This window comes from Dipodomys merriami, unplaced genomic scaffold, assembly GCF_024711535.1.
Source record: "Dipodomys merriami isolate MVZ:Mamm:240054 unplaced genomic scaffold, mDipMer1.0.p SCAF_10, whole genome shotgun sequence".
NCBI lineage: Eukaryota > Metazoa > Chordata > Mammalia > Rodentia > Heteromyidae > Dipodomys > Dipodomys merriami.
In genome coordinates this window covers 35,635,950-35,650,761 of record NW_027202271.1, presented here as the reverse complement: position 1 = coordinate 35,650,761, position 14,812 = coordinate 35,635,950, and the positions used below count along the sequence as shown (strand labels likewise).

The window sequence follows — 14,812 nt, the reverse complement described above, 5'->3', positions numbered from 1 at the left end:
GGGCTTTTTTCAATCAAGCCTAGTACTTTATCACTTGAACCACACCTTTACTTCTGATGCTACATCTTCTGATCATATCATCTCAACAACTTCACAAGGGGCAGACAGCAGTGACCCAACAGGAAAGAACACTGAACTTTAACCATTTTCTGCTATGTGTTACTTCCAAACATTTTAATAGTCCTTACTTCTTTATCCATTAAGCTAAAATGGTAGCTGGACAGTAATAGTAAGTAATGTCTTCATTTACAAAACCTAATGGCAACTGTAATCATTAAAAAGAGAAACAGGAAGAACATCAGATTTGCAACAATAATCTAATCTTGAATGACAACAGATATATAAGATTAACTTAAAAACCAAAGGCTGTAACATTGAAGCCTAATGAAAAATGAGTGGAAATAAGTATTGTTACTCATGCTTCATTGTTCAATGACAGCTGAAGGCTGAAACCTTTTTATGAGACTTTCCATACAGGATTAAGGACTACATCGTAATCAAGATACTTCCAGACTCAGTAAACTGTTTTTAAGCTACTTTACCGAAACTTCTCACAAATCATAACTTCCTCTAGAGTAGCTTATAAAAAGATGAAATTATATTCATTTGAAGAAAAATTCATTTTGCCAAAATGAACTGTAATTTTACACAGCAGAATGATTAAAAGCCATGGGTCAGAGACTCAAAGCAGGAAAATATGTCAACATTATAAAATTCGGGAAGAGCACAATATTCTAGTACCTTTTTGAAATTCAGTTTTGAATTCATTTATCTGATTATAATGAAGGTAGAAAAGTCCTATGAAAGCAGTTACAAGTGGGCTTCAGGAAGATTTGGGCATACAGTGGTGAAAATATACCGATCTACGCATACTGTAATGTGCTACTCAACTTCTGTACAAATGCCAATCTATTGTCATCTGTGAGCAGGACATAGGAAGCAGCTTTTTCTCAACAGCCAACACTTACCGTTGAGTAAAGAGAGGAAGTACTGGAGACCAGTGATAATGAAGAGCCATGAACTAAAAAACAAAACAAAACCAAGGGCAGTAGAATTAATAAACTCCACTCATAAATTCTAGGCTTTCCTTGAACTAAAAAACAAAACAAAACCAAGGACAGTAGAATTAATAAACTCCACTCATAAATTCTAGGCCTTTCCTGAAAAAGCACAGAAAAAGTTACTAGAAAAATGAAATAATAGCTGTTAGTTTTTAGATTCTGGGACCAATTCTGCTATAAAATTTTGGAAACCAAGATATTAGGATGAGGAAAGACCCCAAACACCAACCATAAAGTAGTAACTTCACCAAATGACTGAAAGTATTTGATAAACATGAGCACCAGAAATATGTTTTTCATAGAATGCAAGCTATAGAAAATTCTGATTTGGATTGCACATGTGGGCCAAGTCGGTAGAGAACTAGCGAGTGAACAAAAGTGTCAGTATTGAGTTTGAATCCTGGTTTCAAACAAGCAAACAAAAATTTATTGTACAGCAAGGAGAAAATCAGGGCAACCCAAACTAAAGAAAAGTTGTCATGAACTTTTTAAACTTAAAAATCATTACATGTTTAAGTTAATTCTTAGACAACAAAAATCATTTGCAGATTTTTCAGGAAATGGTTGTATGCAAATTCCAAGTTTGTTTATGATAAACTGATCATGTCCTTTTAAATTCAGAATGATTGTTTCTTTAGAAATTCTAGTAAGGTAAAAATACTTTCAAGATGGTGTCTCACAAAAATTAAAAGGGAAATTGCAGATTGCTTTTTAGATACAGCACAAAAAATACAGATTTTGTTATCAGCAAATTGAAAGCCTGCTTCTGAACTACAAATGTGTTAAATGTAACCAATGGATCAATTCTGTTCAACTTTATTTGTAGAAAATCTCTTTCCATTGTTCTTATGGAACATTTTTTTCTTCAATTTCATCCCTTAAACAAACTGAGCACACAGTGCAATGTAGGAAGCCTCTGCTAGATCAATATCAACTAACTAAGATATATTTTCGGTGCTCACAGAAGTGGTAGATAAAAGTAAAGAGACAATTGCCAACAGTCATATAGAGGCAGTTGAGATGAATGCATTGGTTACTAAAGGTGCACACAAGAGGCACTGAAGTTGGTCTGGCAGAGGCTAGGAAAACTTCTCTGGGATTACTACAGTACAGATGATCAAGTGCTGATTTGAGAAATACTCAAAAATACCTTTTTAAAAATGGTTATTAAACAAGCATAGCTCTGGTGGCACATGTCTGTAATCCTAGCTACTGAGGAGGCTGAGATTTGAGAATGGTGGTTTGAAGCCAGCCTATACAGGAAAATTGGTGAAATTCTTTTCTCCAATCAATTACCAAAAATGACAGAAGTGGAGCTGGCTCAAGTGGTAGAGTGCTAGCCTTAGGCATAAATAGTTCAGGAAAAGCACCAAGGCCCTGAGTTCAAGCCCCAAGACTAGTACAAAAAAAAAACATTAGTACATAAATTTTGGTAAACAGAAGATTTCCAATTTCAGCAACTACTACCCTACTGCTCGATTAGATGTGTATCTTCAAATCAATTTTTTTCAGAAGGCCTATTTTTGACCTGTAATAAATCTAAGGTGGAAGAAATGTGAAGCCTGTTAGTCTTGTGAATCAGGAAATCTCATTTTTATCATTTTCTTCGATTTATTATTTATAGGTAGGTCTATGTGATTATAGTTTGAGGCTTAGTGTCTTCATTTATCCATATGAGCATTGAGCAAGCTACCAATAAAAATCTCCTAGGTCTGTTTCAATCACCCCTTAATTCTAGATCACAAATTGAAGAGGAACAATAATTCAGTATTTTATGAATGAGCATCAAAAAGCCATCTCTCCCACTCAGGCTGATTTTCAGCAATTCAAATGATTTAACCCTAGTATACGGAAGGTCAGAATTTACCATCATGAAACCATCATTTATTTGTAAACAAGGCCCTTGAGAAAACCATCGTTATGGTTAGCAAATTTGTTTAGAAGTACTATAGGAGGCCCGTGTACAGAACATGACAGAATCTTTTCAGAAAACAATGATTTTATATTTCAGATTAGTTTGTCTGCCACACTGCAACAATCAACACATGCCAAGGGTATATCATTCATTAACTGTTATAACTGTAATAAGCTGAGTGGTTTGGTTAATATTTCAAAAAGAACAGAAAAAGTGGTCAACCAATTTAGTGTCAATACATCAAATCTGAAAACTATGAGTTCATTCTCCTAGCTGACTATTTTAAATCAGCAGAAGAGAAAAAGAGAGAGGACAAAGCTATTCTTGATTCTCATTTCACCCTTGTGATTAAACTATAAAGTTAAGAAAATTAGGGTTCATAGGTTTAGAAAAATGTACACTAGGTTTTACTACCAATACATGAAAAGTCAGAGGCTTAACCTTTGGAATGCGACAAGATTTGGGTCTTTTCTTTTATGCATAGCTCTTAAGAACTAAACTAGTATGGCAGATTTCATGTTTGATTTCATTCAAGCTGCTTTGAATTTCTATAATGAGTTCTATATTATCCTTACCTGACATGCTTTATAATATGTAAGGCACAGTCTTCTTCTATGGGTAATTTATTTCATTAATTAAATTTCAAAGTCTCTGAAATTATTATTGGCAAGCTTGATATAATACATACATTGGAAAAATATGCCCATTTGAACACTTATTAAACTTTCTGAGCTGTTTGAATAGACCTATTTAAAGTAGTAACATACAAATAAAAGGTATTTTCTAAGCCAGGCGCCAGTGACACACCCCCGTAATCATACCTACTCAGGAGGCTGAGATATGAGCATCATAGTTCAAAGCCAGCCCAGGCAGGAAAGTCCATGAGTCATCTCCAATTAACCATCAGAAAATCAGAAATATTGCTGTGGCTCAAGTTAGAGCATTTGCCTTGAGCTAAAGAGCTCAGGGACAGCGCCCTGGTCCAGAATTCAAGACACATGACCAACCAAAAAAAAAAAAGTATTTTGTAGGTCAGATGTAGGCTGAATTGCCATTGGATACAAAAATATGCCTTATATAGATATAATATGAATTCTAAACTTCTATGATCAAAACACTGATACCAATTTGCATTTGTAAAAGTAAAATCAGCAAGATACAATAGCTTCATAGAGTAATTTTCACTGTTTACCTATCCTTATTTTTTTAATTGAGGCATTAACAAAACATTTGCTGTAATACTTAACTCATCTGGATAAAGGTCTCTAAGACTATGCATATTTCTATACGAGAACATTAGATTTATTCCAAATTGCTCTAGAGCCAAATAACCTAAAAAAAAAGGTCTGGCATTTTTCCAAAAGCATAACGAAACAGAAGGTAAAGCAGAATAAAACATCTTCAAGCTTCAGGGGACCACAAATGAGAATTATGCTTGCTCATTTATTTCCTCTTCAGGAATCTTTGTGCTATGAATAATGGCACAGATTTTCTTTCAGAATTAAATAAAGTAACTTCATTCTCCCATGCCCCCTGCTTACCTTCTTCCATGCTATCTCTGAATGAGCCTGAGTGACTGATGGCACGTGGCCTTTCCTCCAGAGAAGTGGCACTCCCACAGAGCTGGGAGTCATCATAGAGATCAAAGGAAGAGTCTTGGGCTGGGATGCTGTTTGAGCGCATCATGCTGGGTCCAGGAAGGTTAAATTGAGACAGATTGGTGGGACTCACTGAAAAACAAAGCACACAGCCTGTTATCTTGGGGCTTAAGCAATGACAACAGTAAGTTGAAGGACAATGAGAACTGGTCCCAATTCTTACTGACATGTGAATTTCCAGGGTATCTCTACTTTAGGTAGGTCAGTATTTTGCTTGGAAACATCAGTAAGAGGTACCCTTGAGTCCCCCCACCCCTGTGGAATTTCATGATAAAATAACTGTACACTAATTTCTAAAGCCATAATGAAAACAATTTTCATAGCAACTTGGTGTTTTTCAGCTAGCTTGTATGAAGAAAATATTGACTTATTAGAGTTTTTAAGTTTCAAACTAAAAAGAAAGAAAAGCATACAAATATCTACTTTTCTCAGGGAGAACTTTTGGTCCTTACCTGCAAAAACTTGCAATCATTTTTGAATTAACCATTTATTTAAGTTCATGGAAAATTATATAATTATTATCCAAGTAATAATCAGCTTAAGTAATAACAAGCTTTTTCTTTAAATGGAATATAATAGAATGTACAAAGTAGGTAGATACTGTCCTGTAGTAAGTAGAGAAAATTATTAGACTTTACTAGGCCTAAGATAAGAATATTAGAATGAGACTATCAAAAGTCACAAACATTTTGTTTTTCAAAAAGAGTTCTGTAAACATGCAATTTGAAATAAGAATTTGTCTGGTTACCTATTGCCATATAGTTTTTATATCATTTAGTTTCTCAGGCCAAATGATAATCATTAATTCTTTAGAAAATAAGATGGGTTATGCAATTGCCCTGTAGTTTTAAATTTTGGAATCAAATTAAACAGGATAATCGATAAACATTTATCACAATCTTGTTTAAATCTTTCACATTTATGGACATCACATTTGTTATTGGCATATGAGAAAATATGACAACTGCAACTTCTTGAGCTATAAAATAAACGGAGTAACTTCAAAACTCTAAAGATATACCACTGGCTTAGCATTTATATGATTTTTTTTTAAAAAATCTGCCATGTTTTTCCTCTTATATAGACACTTCATTTCTTCTTAAGAAAACTATAACTTTCACAATAAGGTAGAGTAAGAAGGGTAACCCCTAATATAAAAGGATAGCATGTCAGCCGGGCGCTGGTGGCTCACGCCTGTAATCCTAGCTACTCAAGAGGCTGAGATCTGAGGATCGCGGTTCAAAGCCAGCCCGGGCAGGAGAGACCGTGAGACTCCTATCGCCAATAAACCACCAGTAAACCGGAAGTGGCGCTGTAGCTCAAGTGGTAGAGCACTCGCCTTGAGCTGAAGAGCTGAGGGACAGCGCCCAGGCCCAGAGTTCAAGCCCCACGACTGACAAAAAAAAAAAAAAAAAAAAGGATAGCATGTCCTATTTTCTAGGTATGTGTTGTATATTTTACAGTTATTACTTAAATTGCTGTACAGTACAACTCTCTGATTAAACCTGTAATGGGTTAGATTAAAAGAAAGTACTCCTGCATTTTCTAAAAACCAGATCTTTGTGTGCAAAACCACATATTACATCAGAAATACAACAAAGAGTGAAGAAACTATAAATTTGCAAACTACATAGTTCATTGAAAGGAGAAAATGAAGATAAGTAAACAAAGGCAAAATGAAAAGAAAGACCAGGTAGAGAAGAGTCTGTTAAGCAGTAGTAACCATTAGTCTTACTATGCTTATTAATAACACAGTAGGTACATTATAGAACAATCAGGACCCATTTTTTGTTGTTGTTGTTTAAGGTACTTGGTTTCAGGTATATCATTCCATTGTAGATCTATAATATGAATTAATTCTTGTAAAATAAATGAAGCTTTCCACATACTTTTAAGTGCATTATCTATTATATGTAGCTGGAAATTAGAACATATTGTTTACTGTTTGAATTTGTAAAACTTTAACCAAAATAATTTGAGAGATTGCCAAGTGAAATGTTTTCCTATAATTTATAAACATAATAGTTACCTATTCAAAGTGAAATGTTAATGAGATCAATAGTAGATTTCGAGATGTTATATTTATAATGAGTTTCATTATTTAATAATAATTATGCAAAACAATTAATACATTTATTTTGACAGTTTTTATGATATACCCAGACTAGTAAGAAAACCCAGTTAAATTAATATCTATGAGAGGTCTGGCAAGATAAATATGACACAGTATCTTACTTCAAGAATAACCACAAAAGAAGGGAGGCTCCTAAGTGGTAGAAATTCAATATGTATAATATTACAAGAGAAGTAACCTAACAAAAGGCAAAAAAACACAAAGATAATTTTTGTAGTAGTTTAGCTTTCTATCTGCTTCAGTCAAATATCTAAATCTCTGCTCTTCAGTTTCTTGACAAATAAAAAATAAATAAACAAAAATAATGGCAAAGCCAGTGATTCACATTTGTAGTTCTAGCTGCTCAAGAGGCTGAGATAGGAAGATCAAAGCTAACCCATGTGGGAAAGTCCATAAAATTCTAATCTGCCATTAAACAACAAGAAGCTAGATATGGAAGGAGGTGCTAGCTTTGAGCACAAATTCTCAAGGACTGTGTCCAGGCAGAATAAATGATCCTTAAGATTCATTCAAAGCTAGGAAATATTCTAGAAATTTTCAAAGCAGGAGAAAGTAATAGAGATAGGAGTCTACTAGGGAAAAGAGAGCTACTGATATCATAAATTAAATATGCATATTAAAGCTATTCTTTTAATAAAGACTGTGTTTCTGGTGATTTGAAGAGAAGAGAAACTGAGATTATAGTGAACTGCAGTTTTATTTATTTATTTTTTTAATTTTGTCACTATGTTTTCTTTTTGTTAAGATTAGTTTTATTTTTTTATTGTGAAAATACTGTACAGAGGGGGTGAACTGCAGTTTTAAATGCCTTCATATCTTTTTTTCTCTAACTAGACGTTGAGTTTAAATAACTTTTAAGTAACAAGAGAATGGTCATATAGAATGTAAATTTAACTTTTGGGGATCCTGGTAGATATGTAAGACCATACTTGAGTATTCAGGAAATGAATAAAATGAAAGAAAGATCTTCATGTGTTATTTCTAGATTTAAATAGTTTGTTATTGGTGACTTATGGGGAAACTAAATATGCCATAAATTTACACAATATATGGGTGATTGCTCTCTTCCAAATGTGAGATTCTATGCTTCCATGAGTATAGAAAACAAGAGTTCATTCTGAATAGGTTTATGGACAGGAGTGAACTAGAAGTATTCATGGTAAAAGAATACTTAAAAGTAAAAGAAGCCAAGTGCTGGTGGCCCACACTTGTAATCCTAGCCACACATGAGACTGAGATCTGAGGAACACGGTTCAAAGCTAATCCAGGGAGGAAAGCCTATGAAGAAAAGGAAAGAAACTGTTTCTCAACAACAGAATAAAAGTGTTTTAACCATTATTCTGTATGCAAAAGAGTTATCAAATAGAGAGAACTGGGAAGTAATAGCTGCATGAATGAGTTAGCATGGTAACCTTTAGGGAAGGAGAAAGTGAATCTTATCAATGGTTGTCATTAATGGGGATATAACAGTGACGCATCATATTACAAGAAGCCTCACAATTATTGATTAATCTCATTATAATTAACATAAAACAAAGTTTCTTACAAGGACTTGTTTACACAAATTATACTCAAATATTCTTTCCTGAGTGGGAATGGCTCCTGTTTATTACTTGTCTACGGAAACTACACATAGTCAGACTTGACTGTAGCTTACAGCAATCTACTAACAGTGAGATAATTTTACAGTGTTCTAACATTTGAATTTCACAGTATTTCTTAAAACTTATCAGGTAACACAATTTTAATATGTAGAAGTGGCAGACTAAAAGGAAGATGAAATTTGGACATGGAAGTACTACAATATATCTGATCATTAAGTTTTTAAATTAAATCTATTAGGACATCATTGAAGTTCTACAGAGGTTTGTTATCAGAAAAAGAAGCACTGATGTTTCCATATTATGCCTCATGCTTGAACATTATGTCAGAAAATGAATTCTCAAGTGTTATATGTTGTTTTGGAACACATTTGTAGCCAAGGACATGTTGATTTCAGCTGACATGTGAACTTCAAGTTATTTTAGGCATGGAACAAACCACTGTGTAAATGAAGCTTTGGTAAATGAAACCTTGATTCAAATGTGATAGCTTTGTATGGCTCTTTCTAAAATGTGAGTGTTTCTAAAATGTAAGACATGATTTTCCATTATAGTGAAGTGTGCTGTCACTGTCTTACACTCAGTTAAATTCTAAATTCAAAAGTACCTGAGCAGTGTAAAATATTTTATAGTGTATTGTTCTCCAATGAAAGAGATTTTGAGTCTATCAAGACTTATACTCTTGTCCACATTTAATCAGTCATTCTTTGTGACATGACCTAGACAGTATATATTTATTCAACAGATAAGAACATTGAGAGTTAATGACATTACTAAGGTCAAACATAGTAAATGTGGGAGTGTTTTATTTACCTCCAAAGAATAATGGAATAAATGGATTTTATCAGTATAACAATGGTCAAGAAAAATGACATAAGGAATCAAATTATCAAGTGTTAGTGTCAACTGATGAAAAAATAACTGATAGGAACCATGTATCATCCTAGAGTATTTGGGGGTTATTTAAATTCTATTTCAGATAGTCTATTTCAGATTTTTTCCAATTCTTATGACCTTACAAAAACATTTCAGTTCATTTTTTGAAGTTAAAGAATTAACCTTTTTGTTGTATTTTATAATTATGACTACAGATAAATAAAACCAATACTTCTTTTGACATTATGGGACAAAGAAATCTCATCACTGTGTAGATTTAGAACTATAATCTTGACATTTGTAAGAATATACTTTCTGAATACTGGGCCCATGACTAGTAGAGTGTCTGCCCAATAACTACGAGTTGAAATCCTGGTACTAACATCCCTGAAGAAGAGGAAGGACAGGGGAGGGGGAGGAAAGGAGTAAAGAAGAAGGAAGTAAGAAGAAGAGAGGAGGGAAGAGAGTAGAGGAAGGGGAAGAGGAATTGTCCATTAGACCATATAGCACCATGAACAAAATAGTTCTTTTCAATTGCCAAAAGTCCTACTTGGTATAGTGAAAAGAACTATGAAATATAAGAAATAGCCTAGATTGTGCCTGTTGAGTTCATTTGAAAAGTCCAAATTCCTGAAAAAAATGTGGCCTATCTATTAGGTCATAATTAGAATTTTTCTCAAGTAAAAAGAGAAACGGAAGGCCATTTCACAAGTGGAAGGTAACTTTATTTTAAAAGTCATTGAATCTACTGAGTGATAACTAATATATATATATATGCATGTATGTATGTATATATTACTTATCTAATACATGGGATTAGGCAAACACTCTACTAAATGAGTGACAAAACTAGCTGTTCCTGCTTGGGTTGTTTGTTGAGATAGAGTCTCCCTTTCTGTCCAGGCTAGCCCAGCCTTGGATTATCCTACTAAATGTTCCCGCTGAAACTGAAACAATGGGTAGATGTCACTAGACGTTAAGTGTTTTTTGTTGAGATGAGCTTGTACCTCCTGTATCCTTCCAATCTCTTTCTCCTAAGCAGCTAAGACTATAGGCATGAGTCACTGTACTTTATTAATAATTAGCATATTTAAGATTATCTCATTAATTTTTGACTGTATTACCTAAAATGACAGTCGGAATAATGTAACCCAGTAACTTAAGATACCAAATGATTTCTCAGTGTTTGTCTAAAATGTTCATTTATACTCATAAGAACAATTATATGCATATGAAGGACAACTTTAATTTTAATAATATTAAAGATGTTATACTGCATCATAAAATAGCATATTGTTTTCTATCTAATTATTTTTATTTTCTATTTCTCTACAGGAAGATTATAATTTTTGCTTCAGAAAGCCTTAAAATTGAAAGCAAAAAAAAGACTTTATAATACTTTTAAGGAGGATTTTGAATTAGAATGAAAATTTTTTTGCCCTTGAGTTCAGAAGTTCTGGGACAGATCCATGCTTCTCTACATAATAATGGGTGACACTTTTTCAAGTCAAATAAACCTGGAGTTTGGATGGCAAATTAACAGCATCATTATCATCATCATCATTATTATTGTCTTTTTCTTGATCATGGGGCTTGAACTCCGGGCCTGGACACTGTCCCTCAGCTCCCCACCTCAAGGTGAGCACTCTACTACTTGAGCTACAGTGCCACTTCCAGTTTTCTGGTGATTTATTGGAGTTAAGAGTCTCATGGACTTTCCTGGCCAGGCTGGCTTTAAACTGCGATCTTCAGATCTCAGCCTCCTGAGTAGCTAGCATTACAGGCATGAGCTAAGCCCCTGGCTAACAGTATTATTATTAATCATTGGTCATGGACAGTAACAATATAAGGTTTAAAAGTTATTTTGTCAACAGGAAACCATTACATAAATACACGATATAATATATATATATTTGCGGGGAAACCAGGGGTTCCTCTAAGAGTGGTTGCTGAAATGAACAAGGTGGAATCTATAGTGTAGAATATTTTACCCAAGTTGGAAAAGTGGTATTTTCCTGTGGCAGAAGATGACATGGCAGAAGGGGAGGCCAGAGGTGACTGGCTGCCGGTGTCCTGCAGCCCTCCAGTGGAGTGAGAACGCAACCATTCTTTGCCTTCTTCTTGGTTGGCCTGCCGAGATGATGGTGTATATCTGCAAAAGAGCACAGCTGAGACGCTTAAACCCATCTACCAGGGCAAGGAAATGGCAGTGCAGGAAAGCAATTGAAAGGAGCTCACTATCCCCACTGAACAACAATTCAAACAGATTAGATCTAATTAGAATTGCTCAGTTCTTGCAGATGATTTGATACCATCTGTTAAATCCCATAGGAAAAAGAAAAGGCATTTAAGAAGAAAAATTATGCTTCTGTAAGATATGGTGTTGGAAATCATAAGCAATGAGCAGTCAGCCAAATTAGCCGAGAAAGCCCCAAAAACACAGTGCATGGAAGGATGTGAGGAGGATGAGAACGTAGACAAACAACCATGACAGTGGCAGGCCAGAAGCCAATGGAAGTGTAATGAAGGTCACAGAAAGGCACCGGAAATGGAACACACACTGACTACAATGCTCTTATTGACATTTCTAGATTTTTTAAAATAAGGATGGGGGAAAAAAAAACAAAACGTGTTCATGTTATTGGAAAATAAAATTTTAGAACAAAATATTGAAGTGAAGGGAACTGTCATCTGATTATGCTCTAAATTTGGAAAGAAAAAAGGAGTAAATAGGGAAAGTTCTCATTCGGCCATTACTCACTGTGTTTCCGGAATAAATTCTCTGTATTCCATTTTTTCCGAACATATTTATTAAGCACCTAAAAGGTTAACCTTAAGATGCAGTCACTGTGAAAAATGCAAATGCTCTACATGGCCTCTGTTCTCATATGTACTTCTCTTAGGTACCTACACCATAGAAGTTACAGAAGTCATACCTTAAAGAGTGGCCATCACATTCCTAGTGTCAAATCTCTCTTAGTAGCTTCTATCGCTCCTCCTCAGATAAAGTATGCAGGAATGAGTTATGGACATGAATTAAACTTTGGTTACTATTAATGGGATGATTAGTTTGATATTAAATGATATCATATTTATTCAAGTTTAAAACTGATCTAATAAATACCAGCAGCCCTAAAAAACTGAGTTGGTAAAACTCCTTAATTACAGAATTAATTACAGTATTCATCCTGAGATGATGAAAACATGTTTTCTTTTATTCAAATTATACTATCCTTTAACCTTTCATCATTACTAGCCACATCTGTAGACTATGTGGGTATTGAGGTTTTACAGACATATGTCTTCAAGATGCAATCTAGGGAAGTGATTTTTATCTCAATTTGGAGAAGTAAATTTTGCATTCTACCAAAATTTATTGGTACCTCCAAGAACAAAGCCTGGGACAAGTTCTTCAATAAATCTTATTACTTCCAAATAATGATAGAGGTATAAGGATTAATTTGAGTCACCATCTTGGTTGTCTACTTTTATCTCTTCCTAAACCTAAACAATTCACCAACATTTAAAGCCAGAGAAAGCATTAAGATTAAAAGTGATTTCATCTTCAATGCCAAGTACTACATTGCCAACAAAGAAAGAAAGAGGAGGAGACACAGCACACAAAGTTTATGTGACAATAGAAAAAAAGCAACAATTGTGCTGAGAGAAATATATACCTGAGTCCCTTTTTGGGTAGTGTATTTCTGTCAAGCTGCATGCTGTTAAAACAAAGAAAACCCCTAAGGACATAATGTAAACAAAACCTCCAAAATAAACATCCAACAAAAATGATTCCTTGAACTACACAAAATCACATTTTGGTAATACATATATAAATGCTTAGGTCATTGGTAAAGGCCAGCTAAAGTTGCTATAACACATGATCAGAATTACTAAAAGATTGGTGAAATCCTCTGTTAACATAATTGTTCTCTAGACTATATTTACCTCAAGCTATAATCATTTTCTGTTCTCTGTGCAGCTGACTAGACTTTTGCTTTAACTTCACTTTCAGGAGAAACACAGAGATTCTCTAAGTTACATTGATGAGTTCCAGTGATTATACAGGACTCAAAGCATCACTATTTAATACCTATTATTTTATCTCGAAGTTATTGTTAATAAAGGTATATTTCAATTTAAGTAATTTAAGAGGAGAAATAGCATATAATGAGCATATTCTTAAAACAATGTTTCTGATATTTATTTAAATACTTCAAGGATGTTAAGCTATACCATCATTTAGAAACTGATTAGATGTTTAAAAGGTTATTAATTATATCCTTTCCATTTTAAAGAATTCTCAATTTGTCATTGGTAGGAAAGAGAAGATTTATCTATAATAAATGAGAAATGACTTCTGAAAAAAGAAGTTAAGGGTGTCAACTACAAACTGAGACAAGCCTGAGGATTCTGACATATGGATAACCAAAGTAATATTAATGTAAATATGCAGATATATTGCTCTCTTCCTTTAGAACTTCAAGTGATCAGAATTAAACACACAGTGTATGAATAATGGGGATGATATCATGAATATGAACACATTGATTTAATGTTTTGGCACTCAAAATCAAAGCTAAAATGTTTTCTTCATCTGTACTCCATTAGTTAGCACTGTAAGAGCTAACAGCTAAAGGCTTTATACAAATTTGTTCACTGGGAATTCCTACAGAAAAAAAACAACACTATTACATAGAGGCCTGATCCAGCATGTAGCCTAACTATAGAAGTCTTCTTAATTGTTTAGATAAACAAACAAAAAACAATCACACTGAAAGAATATGGAGAAATCTCTCAGTAATGACAAAAATATGCAAAAGTATTCATGTGGCCATAGACACACTGAGGATTTTCATGGCTCAAGTCAAATTTAATGTTACAAAGAAAATTGCCAATGATAGTGGACACATAAGAATTGCATGTTTGTATGTCACTTACTGAAAACAATTAAGGAAAAATTACATTTAAATTCACAATTTATCTATTGGACTCTAGATTTTAGTGTGTTATTATGCAAGTCTTTCTGTAAACCTCTAAAAGTTGCCAACTCATATTGTTAGCAGGGACCACAATGGTCATAACAATGACACTTGAGGATTTTGGTACAGGAATTGGGTCTCAAGACAATAGTTTTAATGCAGAAAGATAAAAGCAAGCTTCTCAGATTTAACATTAATGACAAACCAGGAATTAGTAAAGTTGGTTATTACTTAAAATTATTCTAAATTTTTGGTTAAGTTTATGAAGATAAAACAAAAGATAAAAATGTATACTAGTTATCATTCAAGGTCCACCAATGATACAGAGTCCATATGGAAAGATTTTTAAAAATACATTCTATCTTTTCTCTTTCTTTCTCTATACTCATTTATTTTTATTAATTTTAGTGAGTAGGAATTTAAAGGAAAGTTAAATGAGAATAAAACCTCACTGATTTAATATTTCTAAGCTAAGAATAAAATGCTCGATAGGAAATGTACTCATTACCTTACTCATGTAACTGCAACCCCTTTGTACAGTATCTTTACAATACAATATATATATTTTAAAAAGTCTCCTAAAGT

The 14,812-nt window shown here is 33.7% G+C and overlaps 1 protein-coding gene across 10 annotated transcripts in view; it reads right to left on the bottom strand.

Annotated features, from left to right (window-relative positions):
• The window catches only part of Nav3 (neuron navigator 3), a 660,839-nt gene that overhangs the window by 60,429 nt on the left and 585,598 nt on the right, over positions 1-14,812 (bottom strand). For 8 of the 10 annotated variants that reach the window (XM_069989107.1, XM_069989142.1, XM_069989115.1 and 5 more), the window contains 4 exons: positions 12,923-12,964; positions 11,237-11,397; positions 4,518-4,706; positions 969-1,021 (listed from right to left, as the gene is read on the bottom strand). In XM_069989107.1, the coding sequence (XP_069845208.1) occupies positions 969-1,021; positions 4,518-4,706; positions 11,237-11,397; positions 12,923-12,964 (445 nt within the window). The remainder of the gene's footprint in view (positions 1-968; positions 1,022-4,517; positions 4,707-11,236; positions 11,398-12,922; positions 12,965-14,812) is intronic. The other 2 variants (XM_069989097.1, XM_069989160.1) reach the window with 1 other exon arrangement.